We start from the raw sequence: 12,500 nt of genomic DNA, 5'->3' as shown, positions 1-12,500 counted from the left end.
TAAATACACGGCATCATCATCTCTTTCACACACACACACACACACACACACACACACACACACACACACACACACACATACTCACACACACACACACACACACACACATACTCACACACAGATGCACTTGCTCACTTGACACACTTGATATAGACTCACACTCCAGCACACATATAGATGCACTCAGGCGTGTGCACGCGCACGCACACACACACACACACACACACACACACACACACACACACACACACACACACACACACAAACATCCTACTCTCTTTCTTTCTCTGCAAGAATACAGCAACTGTCAGTCAGAAGGGCAGCAGCAGCCATTGGATAGCAGTTGCCAGGGCGACGATTGGAAGGCCACTGACACGATTTTGCCAGGGGTCCCACTGGGTGTGAGTGGATGAGAGGTGCTGGAGATGACACGTGTGTGTGTGCATGTACATGTTGTGTGTGTGTGTTTATGTGTGTGTCTGTGTGTGCCTGCGCATGCATGCGTGTGTGCATGAAGTGTGTATGTGCACATGGTGTGTGTGTGTGTGTGTATCTCTTCTGGGAGTTGGCTGAAACGAAGGCCTGTCATAGAGGTGGACAGGTCACATTCTCACCTGTTTGTCAGTGACAGTCCCTCGCCCCAATCCTTTTAACATCCATCTCTTTTTACATCCTCTCCTAACCCCTCGGATCCTGTTATCTCTCCACTCTGCCTCCCTCCCCTCCTCTCCTTCTTTCCTTCTCTTCTTCTCTCATCTCATTCCTGTTCTCTCTTTTTGCATTTCCTCATCTATTTCTTATCTCCTTTTTTTATTACTTTTTTTTCTCTGCTCTGTTCTCATTTTTTTTGTCTTTTCCCTCTCCTTCTCACCTCTCATTCTCTCTTTTCCTCTCTCCTCTCCTCACCTTACCTTATTTTCTCTTTTCTCCTTTCTTCTCCTCTCCTCCTCTCTTCTTCTCTCCTCTAGCTTTCTTATCTCATTGAAGCTACTCCCCTTACCCTCCCCTCCCAGTGCTCTATATATTTCACACACATGTTGTTTTGTCCTTCGTACCTTGTCATCCACTATATTTCTCTCTCTCTTTTTCTCTCTCTCCCACTCCCTCTGTTTGTCATCTCCATCTCCTAGTCTGCAGTGGAGTAATGGTTGTTTATCAAGCCTCTCTTACCCTCTCATCGTGTAATCCTGGCATCTCGCCAGGCTTTCTGTCAGCTTAATGGATCTGGGCTTTTAGTGGTGTCCAGTGTAGCATCACACGTGCCAGATGAAGTCAGGCAACAGGTGAGAAATACCTGTGCCTAGAGAGAAAGCTAATGCTAGGGGGTTGACGATAAAGCAGAAATGCCAGGTCAGATATGGCTGTGTTTACAGTGGAAGCTAGTGCTAAGACTAGAGCTTAATCACAAATGCTTGGTTAGATATGACTGTGTTTACAGTGGAAGCTAGGGCTAAAACTAAACTAAATCAGAAATGCTAGGTCAGATATGGCTGTGTTTACCGTGGAAGCTAATGCTACGGGGATAACTCTGAAGTTTGGTGAGAAACTCCTGTGCTTACAGTGGAAGCTAATGCTACGGGGCTAACACTAAAGTTTTTATGCCTGATGAGATACTCCTGTGCTTACAGTGGAAGCTAATGCTACGAGGCGAACACTAAAACTATATGCTCCAATGCCAGATCTGATCACTGTGCATGAGACATGGCGGGTTAGGTAACACTAGCTCATTCAGTTCTCATTTAAATGGAACACAGAGTTCAACCACCACAGTGTGGACGGGTAATGGTCACAAACACACACACACAAAGTCATGCACAAGCACATGTATGTTGGCATGTACACACACACACACACACCTAGACATATACTTATGGTAATTAACCGTTGTCATTTCAGATATCTTGCTGTGCTTGTTTACTGTGTGTGTGTGCACGTGTGTGTGTGCGCGCGCGTGTGTGTTTGTGTGTGTATTTACAGTGTCAGCTCGTTCCCATGCGCCCACAGCCAAGCCCACGCTGAAGCAGTGTGAAGTCAGAGTAATTAAAGAATTACAGAGGCCCTGTGTCCTGCTGTTTCACTGTATTTATGAGGAAGGAAGGAGAGAGAAGGGAGAGAGGGACAGAGAGAGAGAGAGAGAGAGAGAGAGATAGAAAGAGAGAAAGCAGAGAGTGATAGGAACAGATAGAGAGAGAGAGAAAGAGAGAGAGAGAGAGAGAAGAAATGACAGGGAGATGACAGATATATAGATGGTGACAAATCCATTACATTCCCCCTCCTCTAAATGAAAGTTCCCCCCGTCCCCACACCCTCCTGCTCCTCTAAATGGAAGTGACCGCCCCCACGCACACACACACACACACACTCCACCCCTCTCCAACACTCGTCTATTGAGAAAGAGTAGGAGGGGAGGAAGAGCGAGGAGAGAGAGAGGGAAGAGAGATTGAGAGGGGAGGAAGGCAAAAGAGAGAAAAGAGAGTGAGGTAGAATAGAGAGAAAGAGAGAGTGTGTTTGTGTGTTTTTGTATGTGTGTGAGAGAGAGGAAGTGTGTGTGTGTGTGGAAAAGAGAGAGTGTGTGTGAGACAGAGAGGGAGTGTGTGTGTGGATGTGTGTATGTGTGTCAGAGAGAGAGAGAGTGTGTGTGTAAGAGAAATATGGAGTGTGTGTGTGTGTGTATGTGTGTGTGTGTGTGTGTAAGAAAGAGAGGGAGTGTGTGTTAGCAGCAGATAGAAATGTCACATTCGCTCTAGTGGCACACTTCTCCACACGTCACAGAACCCCCCGCTCCCCCCTCCCTTTTTCTCCCTGTTAACCCTAGGCAACACACCCCCACATGAACCCCCCCCCCGCCCCCCCGCCCCCCCCACACACACCATCAGCATCACAACGTGCATCTCTGTCAGTGACGGCACAGCTGTTCGGGGCTGCATTCAGGACTAGGGCTGCAACGAACAGCTATTTTGATAATCTATTAATCTGTCAATAATGTTTTTGATTAGTTGGTTAGTTGGTTAGTTTATATTTGAAGATTCAAGGTTTGTACACTAACTAAGCTTTTTGTTATTGTAAACAAATCATAACACATTCAGTGCATTAATATAATAACATTTGCATTTATTAAAAGGAATTTAAAAAAACATCATTTGCAAACAGCTTTGTTTGGTTTAGTGCAATATATAATGGGTTTCTCAGTATCACATTCACATCACTTCACTTATGTCCCAGCATGACAGCATAAACGGGTCCAGTGCCCTGGGCTTGTGGACGTGCACGACCACACCGCTGCTGAGAAAACATCTTAGGGGAAACACTGGTAACACTTCACATGGGGTATAGTGAAACCAGCTGGCCAATCAAATTTCATGTCATTGCACAAGTTGTTTTGAAGTGAGGAGTAGCATCATCTCGTGGGTTCATTATCACAAGACAAGATCAGTGGCACTACAAAACTTGTTTGTGCCTGCTTTCCACTTACTAATTATCTAAATATTGAATTCGATTTAATTTCATATAGCACCAAAACAATAAAATTGTCTTAAAAACTTTTTGAGGTATGGTTTTATAGGCAATTAGTTTTGGTACCATCCTCAAATTCATTTTGATGGCATATGGTCATGTGAAGGACAGATAAACCTCTGTGTGTTTCCCACTAGCCATCCAGGATATACCCTATGTAGTTCTGTGTAGCGGGCTGGAATACCTTGCAAAAATGGAAGAAAAGCTTTCACAGCATGGCATTGCCAGTTATACTGCCGAAAGACACCAGTTAGTGTGTTGGCAAGCTTCTATCAGTGTCAACTGGGCTGTTGGTGGAGTTTGCAAGGTTTTTGCATGCCTTTTAGGTAGTTAGCTTGTTCGTTTTTGAACAGAACTCCTTATTGCTGCTTTACGGCGCTTTACAGAGCTCATATGCACACAACATTTCTGAAGACATAGCATGATCAGTAGAGTAAGTGACTTTGTTGTTTTTATAGTTTTATAGTTTTCAGTTTATATAAACCAAAATGGCAAGTGAAGGCTTATTACACCAACGCAGTGAATTAGTGGCAAACACTGATATGGAAATGGCCACTGATGTTGAATCCTCATCAAGTTCCCATATTTTAGAATGTCATGCAAGCAGTCATGCAATTGCGTTGCTAATCGTACTTAATTTGGTTTTGAGCTAAAGTTTACATTTACAAGCCAAGTGTACATCTGTAGAGCTGTCAAGTTTCCTTTTCAAATACCTGTATATAGCAGATGTGCGCCCATGCTGGTCAACTGTGCATCGCGACCCTCTTAGCAAAGGCCAGAGTTCGGTGAAAGGCTCTTAGATTTAAAGGTTTTTGCTGCCCTCCATCCTATTTAGGTTTTGTTTCTCATCACAGCTAAGGAACGAACTCTAGCTACTCCATAGATCTAGAAAAAAATTAGTTAATGTGTGCAGGGACATGCTTAAAGACTAACTAACTAACTGATTACATTAGTTTTGCAACTGTTTTTATGGTCGATTTTAGTAGATTAAGTCGATTAGTTGCTGCAGCCCTATTCGGGCCTCTGTTTGGTGAAAACACCAGAAACTAATGTGTGCTGATGGTAACTTTGAAGGTTAACTTTAAAGGGTACAGTATGTAGGATTTAGTGGCATCTAGTGGTGAGGCTGCAGAATGCAACCAACTCCCTTTCCAAGCATGTAGGAGAAGCTACAGTTGCCGTCAGGGATAGACCATTTCAAGTGCCAGTGTTTCGGTTTGTGCAACATGGCAGATTATGTGGAAGAGGACCCGCTACCTAAACACAATGATTCGTAGTTTGAGGCAATCATACACTAATTAAAACATAATTATGAATACTATATTCCTTCTCTGCTAATAGATCACCCTAAATACTCCACACTGCACCTTTTAGATTTGGGAGATTTTTCCCTTTGATTTCTACGTCACAGATGCTGTTGCCTGAATGTACCATGTATTTGCTTATACCGCTTTCACTATGAATTAAATTCGATATAGTCTCGTACAGGACTCTTGTGTTTCCTCCCTGACATATCTGACTTTTCACTGTATAGTAAGGCCTACTTGTTAGAAAGGCCAGAGACTGTAGCAGACTGCCTGCGCGATTGCGCAGAGATCTCTTTTCGCATCTCGTGATTAGGTTAGTTCGCTGCAAATCACCAGAGGAGTTTTCATCCGTTTACCAGTTTTTAAGCTACTTCCATTAGTGAGTGTAGGTCTTGACACTATATTACCGTCTTAAGGTTGTTAACTGTAGCTACACAGGATTTTGGGAGTGTGGCACCCGCCAACATGAATAGGTAGGACCAGAACCTTAATTTTTTCCTCTGGATACGGAGTCCGCCATCTGGATACAACGTCCGCCATCTTGGACAGTTAATATCATTAAATTTTTTGATTTTACATTACATTTATTAGTTATTTTTAGTAACATTATTAGTTTCATTTCGTTTTAGTTTTGTTCATTTCGTTTTAGTTTTTAGTTGGTGAATTATTTTATTTCAGTTCATGAAAATGTCTCTAAACCATTTGTTTTTGTTTTTGTCCTAAGTCTTTCGTCTAAGCCCAGGTGCAAGAATATGATACACAGATGCAAGCATGCACACACACACACTCTCACACACACACACATTTACATGAATAATCAAAACAAATCAGTGGATGATTGTAAATGCCAGTTGATGGATGAAATGTCATTTATGTATGAGGGACTGGTGAGTGTGAGTGTGTGTTGTAAGAGAACGAAAGAAAGAGTATTAGTTACAGTATGACGCAGGCTTTTAAAGACCCATTTTACCCTTTAGCTTTTGGCATTATCTCTGCATCCCTCTACGCAGTACATGTGTATATTTGTGGGTGTGTGTGTGTCTCCCTGTACATCTGCCACGCTGCTGAGAGCTTTGTGTGTGTGTGTATTTGTGTGTTCTCTGTAGCTCTGTGGTCTCTCTCTCTCTCTCTCTATCTCTCTCTCTCTATCTATCTCTCTCTCTCTCTCTCTCCTTCTGTTCCTCCATGTTAAAAATAGAGTATGCAAGGAGAGAGGGATAGGTGTACTCTATGTCTCTTTCTCTCTGTCTAGTACTGTGAACATCTGTGTAAGTGGCCTGGGTGTGTGTGTTTGTGTGTGTGTATTTGTGTGTGTGTGTGTGCCTGTGTGTGTGTGTGTGTGTGTGCGTGTCTGTGTAGGTATGTGTGTATATCCCCGTGTGAGTGTATGCACGTAAGTGTGTGTGTGAATGTGTGACTAAGAGTGTGTGTGCATGCGTAGGTGTGTGTGTGTGTGAATCAGTGTCATTTTACCTATTCAGGTGGAAACCCTTAGGTCCTCCACAGGGAGAATCCAAAGACCATGACGTAATCAGCATCTCTTCGTAGTGCTTGTGCTTTTTAAAGACACGCTTGTGTGTGTGTATATATGTGTGTGTGTGTGTGTGTGTGTGTGTGTGTGTACACATGTGCATATGTGTGTGGGCGGTTTTTAGTCGACCACATGCTGTCTCCCACAGTCTTCCTCACCATCACCCGCCCCAGATAGACATTTAATTCCTCTCCCTCTTTCATCCTCTCTTCCCTTGCTCCCCTCTCTCTCCCTCCCTCCCTCTCTCTCTCCTTCTCACTGTCTCTCTATCCCCCTCTCCCTCCCCCTACCTCTCTCTCTCTCCTTCTCACTCTCTCCCTTTCTCACCCCCTCCCCACCCCCCCACCCCCCATCTCTCTCTCCCTCTCTCTCCTCTGAGTGAGGTAATCCTTTTGGAGTGTGTGACAGATCAGATCAGTCATGACCATGTCCAAGATAAAGTAGGTCTGAGGGCCATCTTCCTTACACGGTTTTATTTACGGTAAATGTTTTCTATGCGCTAACATCTCCTTGAACTCTCACTACAAGAGCTGTGTGAAAGGCACAGACACACACACACACACACACACACCTGCAGCTCACACACACCTTGACCCTGAAACTGAGACTGCATAGTGTTGCCCACAAGCACTCACAAACCGCAGTGCAAATCACTCCTCGTGTACACACACACACACACACACACACACACACACACCAGACACACACACACACACATACATAAATACTACACAGCATCAGTCCGAGAGGACAAAACACACATGCACACACCAGCTACAGCTGTGTATTCATCATTGCCTCAGTTCTCCACTTTGCCAGTGTCTCTTTCTGGGCTCATCTTGGCCACTCTCCAATTTTGACTTTGCCCCCCCCCCTCCTCCTCTGAAGACTGATGAGATGGCCATATTTGGCAGCTGAACTTCCTTGAAAGTAATGTAGTGTTGGGCAGCTTCTCAACCAAAAGCCAGAATCGATATTCATACTCACTGCAGCCACCTGGGCCCAACCCTTAGAACTGCAGTATTTGGACCTGCAATACAGTGGAGCCATCTGGGCCCAACCCTTAGAACTGCAGTATTTGGACTGGCAACCCTTAAAACCGCAGTATTTGGACCTGCAATGCAGTGCATCGGAATGTTCTCGTTCCTGTTGTGGAAAGTTCTATGCAGAGAGAACCACACACTTTGTCTGAGGGTGCTGGTTTTAGGTTGGTGCAGAACCATGCTTCTCATAATACATCTACATCAAGCAGGAGCTTTATGGATCCAGCCTCAGTGTGAGCGGAACCATCTGGCTCTAGAACCGAACGACCATGATCTGGTGCAGACCTGTGCAGACCTGTGATCTGGTTCGGGTAAGCTTGTGGTACATAGCAGACAGGTGGGTCAGAAAAAGCGCTTTGTCATGTGAATCCAGCCTGATTCTGGGATGGATCCTTTCTCGCCTCGGCAAAAGTCTGGTGCTGCTGACCCACACATCCGTCTCGCACAGCTGAGCTAACGAGCAGAGATGCTAGTGAGCAGAGATGGGCATGTGACACATCAACAGATCTCAGATTTATTCAGTGCACTCCATTCTTTTCCTCCCTCTCTCTAATCCCTTTCCATCTCTCTCTAGCTTCTGTCTCTCTGTCTTTCACTATCTCTTTTCATCCTTTTACCTCCGTATCTCTCCCTCTCTCGTTCTCCCAATCATTCTAATCCGATTTCACATCCAATTTACATCCCCCCATCCCTCTTCCTCTCCATCTCTCCCTCTCTCATTTCCTCTCAATGTTCAGCAACACTAAATTTGTCTTATCCTTCTCACTCTCTACCTCTCCATCTCGCCTTTTCTGTCTATTTCTCTCACTCTCTATCTCTCCATCTTTCCCTCACCATCTCGCCCCTTCTGTCTATTCCTCTCACTCTCTACCTCTCCATCTCTCCCTCTCTGTCTGTTTCTCTCTGTATCTACTTCTCCATCTCTCCCTTTCTGTCTTACCCTCTTTCTATGTGCTCACTTAAAATGTATCTGGGCCTTCTCCTCTCTATCCAGCTTTCTTTGCCCTCTCCATCATTTACTGCCCTTTTAGCCCTACCTCCTTTTATCAACCTTTCTTTACTTTCTCTCTTCTTTACTCCCCCCCCCCCACCCCCTCTTGTCAAGTTGTTTTACATTGCTCCTGTGATTGGTCCGTCTCTGGTTATTAACTTGGCTGCTGCAAATGGCACTGTTGAACTGTTGCCACGGCAATGTGTTCGTTCAGGTCCATCTCTTCATCAGTGAGCCAATGATGGCATGAAGGCAAACATCTGCCCCTCTACTCCTCAGACACACACACACACACACAACACACACACACACTCATACACTCCTCCATAATTACTTCATGAAGGGTCCCGCACTCACCCTCATGCTATAGGTGTCTTAATGTCTTAATGCTCCAAATTAAGAGTCTAAAATGTATAATGTATAATGTCATAATTATGCCGTCGTACACACACACACACACACACACACACACACACACTCACAGCCTGATGCTATGGGTTCCTTAATGCTCCAATTAGGAGTCTGCATAATGTCGTAATTACACTGTGATGAAGGCATGTTAATCTTAGTCTCTGTTTCTGTCTCTCTCTGTCTGTCTGTCTCTCTCTCGCTTTCTCTCTCTTTCCTCAGAAACCTGCTTGACAGAGATACTTTCTCCAAATCGGATCCAAGTAAGCCCTTTTTCATATCATGTTTCATGTTGTAGTGTCTAATTATGTGTGTATATTTGTGACTTACCACCAGTTGATTTCTCAGTGTGAGAATATAAGTGCAGTTATTATTAAGAGTAGAATCCTGGACCTTAAGATAGATCCCTGAGGAACCTAGTAGAATTCTGTGTGGGAACCCCATCTATTAAGTTCTCTGAGTTCTAGGAAGGCAGGTGCAACTTCTTCGCATGTGGAACCACCCCTCCACTTTCGTCACCTTCCCCTCTCTTGCCTCACATAACTAACCTGTATCTAACCGGCAGTTCTGTGAAAATCTACTTCCATCAGAAAAGACTCTGATGCACTTTGCTACCATATATCAGTTCTCAGCCCTCAGAAGCATGTACAATAAGTATGGGCACTGACTTTTAAAAGTATTCAAAACAACTTGAGGCAAAAAACAGCCCAGCATTTCTGAACTATGTCCATCCTTTCAAGCACACCCTTCTCCATTAAGCTGTACTGTAAATATTTTAGAGCGTCTTTGCCAATGCAGTAGTGTACAGTAGAGTTTATGGTGAAATAAAGCTATATCATTTTAGTGTGCTCTGACTCCCATGCGACACGTAGGAACGGAGCTGGCGGTTGAGTCTATGGTAAACACTGGCTCAGGAGGAACCGACATGTGGTAATCCATCCCCTCTCTTGCCTCACATAACGAACCTGTCTCTAACAGCTCTCTCTCTGAGTCGCTCAGAGACCAACAGACATTTGGTAATCCATCTGGGGATTCTGTGTGCTATGTGTGGAAGTGTCCCTGAGCTAGACACTGAATGGCCGACTGCGCTCAGTGGCAGGAGAGAGTGCCTTACATGCCTTGTGATTTAAGAAACCCCATGTGAAAGGGCTTTGTGTAAGTCTTATGGTAGGGGAGTGTTATATGTTTCGCACAACATATGGGGGGGGGGGGGGGGGGAAGGGGGGGGGGGGGGTGGTGTCTGAGTTTTGAGGGACCCCTGTGTGGAAAGACTATAGCTCATACCTTGTCTGTAATGTATCCAAGGTTTGTCATCTGCGAAACCTAATGTGTGTACGTATGTGTGTGTGTGTGTGTGTGTGTGTGTGTGTGTGTGTGTGTGTGCGCGCGTGTGTGTGTGTTTCTGAGTTTTGAAGAAACACCTTGTGAATGGACCTCATCTTCCCCCCTTATTGGACTGTGTGTGTGTGTCAAGTTAGTGAACCCCATGTTAGCTTTTTTTAGCTTGAGAAGCTGACGTGTGTGTGTCGTGTCTGATCAAGTTCTGAGGGAAATACTTCTTGGAGAAGCCCTCTCTGCTCATGCTGAAACAAACAAACACACGCACGCACACACACACACACACACACACACACACACTCAGGTGCCATTAAAACACATTTTTTCTTCCATCTCTCCCTCCATCTCTTTCTCCATATTTTGCTCCATCTCTCCCTCCATCTCTCCCTCCATTTCTCTCTCCATCTCCTTCTCCATCTCTCTCTCCATCTCTTTCTCCATATTTTTCTCCATCTCTCCCTCCATCTCTCTCTCCATCTCTTCCTCCATTTCTCTCTCCATCTCTCCCTCCATTTCTCTCTCCATCTCCTTCTCCATCTCTCGCTCCATCTTATGGTATATCCCCGTGCTCCATGCATTCAGTGGGCATGCCCTTGCACCCATGTGGGCATGGTGACATTCCCCTGCCGCTCTCCCTCTGACTCACCCAAGCGCTGTGATGACGCCAGGGTGCCCGTAGGGCAGGCATGACTAACACGTTTATCTGTGTGTTTTTGGGCATCTTATATATAGAAGCTCTGAGTAGGCGGCACGCTCCTTAAAGCAGGCAAGACGCAGTTCCCAGACGACAAATTAGCTCCAGCTCTGTGTGTGTGTGTGTGTGTGCGTGCCTGTGTGTGTGTGTGTGTGTGTGTGTGTGTGTGTGTGCCTGTGTGTGTGTGAGAGAGAAATAGAATGAGCGTGGAAGAAGACAAGAGACAGACGAGAGACACAAGAGATGAGAGACAGATGAGAGAAACGAGGGACATGAGAGAGGAGAGAGACAACAGACCCAAGGAGAAGTAGAATGAGACTGAACTCAGTGAGACACAGGAGAGAGGAGAGAGGCAAGAAATAAGACAGTTACGGAATGATGAGGGTTTGCCAAACGATTACGAGGGCTTGATGGTTTTTGCGTCATTCAGAAAAATGACATTCTTTTGGTTTCTGAGCCACTCTTAAGATGAAATACTTTTTTCTAGATCCTACATACGTTTCTATTTCTTTTCTCTTCGACGTTGCCCTCCATCTTCTCCTGAACTACCTATTCACCTCACACACACACATCACACGTGCAACAGCAGCACGCCTGCTGAGGATGGTGTTCACTGAGTGAGCAGAAAGGCATGCTGGGATACCAGGCTGGTTTTCTAGATTAGGTCCCATGAGTAAAAGCAAGGGTTCAAGGGGATGTCCTCACTGACTCAGAATGCCCTACTAGATGGCAGAAGGGATTCCCTCAAGTGAGCGTGTGGAGTACAGGCCTGAGAATGACTGCCTGCTCGAATTTCAAATCAGGGACTGTCTCCCTTAAACCTACATGCCACATCCTATACCCTGCATCCTACTATGTCCTTTGCCCTATCTCCTACATACTACTATGTCCTTTGCCCTGTGTCCCAAGCCCTACATCTTGCACCACCTATCCTAAACTTTATGTCCTAATCTCTATTTCCTAATCCCTATACCTTCAGCTTCATGTCCTAATCCCTATGATCTAATCCCTATGCCTTACTTTCTGTTGTATGGAAAGATCAACAGTCAAATACCTTGTAATTTGTCACTCCTGCACTGTCCAGAGGTTCTTGTTATCTCTGTCCGTCTCTATAACGTCTTAAAGGTTTCTTTTAATGAGCAGTTTTCTATTCACTCTATTGTTTTTAGCTTTAGCTTAGCATACTTTGCTTCCTTGGGCAGGCTGCTGTTCACCTAGCTTTTAACTCTGGCACAATCAGATGTCTAAATTGATGTTTTCTGTGGTCGTTTCCTGATCGATCACTCTGTGCCTGTGATTGATTAGTAAGACTTCTTCACTGTTGTGCTTTTTGCTGTGTATGTGTCTATATCTCCACTGGAATGCACCGTGTTCACTTAACTCTGTCTTTCTCTTTGTCTCTTTTTCTCTTTTGTTTCCCCCTCCATTCCTCTGTTTTCCTTTTTTTCTTTCAGGCCTTTTTGTCTGCTTGAGTGTGCACTTTTCTGCCTTTCTTGCTAGTCATATCCTCGATTGCCTTGCATGACCATTTCTGTAAGTCAGTTTCCGTTGTCCCTGTCTTGCTGTGTTGTAGTTTTGGAGTGATGTTATCCTGCATATGTTTTCATTGCAAACACCCTTTTGTTGTTACACCCATAAACATGTGCACACACTCATATAGAGGCATAAGCAGCAT

The 12,500-nt window shown here is 44.8% G+C and overlaps 1 protein-coding gene across 5 annotated transcripts in view; it reads left to right on the top strand.

The window, feature by feature from the left end:
- LOC105891164 (copine-8) overlaps positions 1–12,500 on the top strand; it is a 118,424-nt gene that overhangs the window by 19,906 nt on the left and 86,018 nt on the right. For 4 of the 5 annotated variants that reach the window (XM_031582461.2, XM_031582462.2, XM_012817318.3 and 1 more), the window contains exon 2: positions 9,016–9,056. In XM_031582461.2, coding sequence (XP_031438321.1) covers positions 9,016–9,056 — 41 coding nt within the window. Of the gene's footprint in view, positions 1–9,015; positions 9,057–12,321; positions 12,359–12,500 lie in introns of those variants that run through there. The other variant, XM_042710003.1, reaches the window with a different exon arrangement.

Source organism: Clupea harengus, chromosome 16 (assembly GCF_900700415.2).
Source record: "Clupea harengus chromosome 16, Ch_v2.0.2, whole genome shotgun sequence".
Taxonomy (NCBI): domain Eukaryota; kingdom Metazoa; phylum Chordata; class Actinopteri; order Clupeiformes; family Clupeidae; genus Clupea; species Clupea harengus.
Note: the sequence above shows the minus strand (reverse complement) of the source record. Positions and strands in the feature narration are given on the sequence as shown.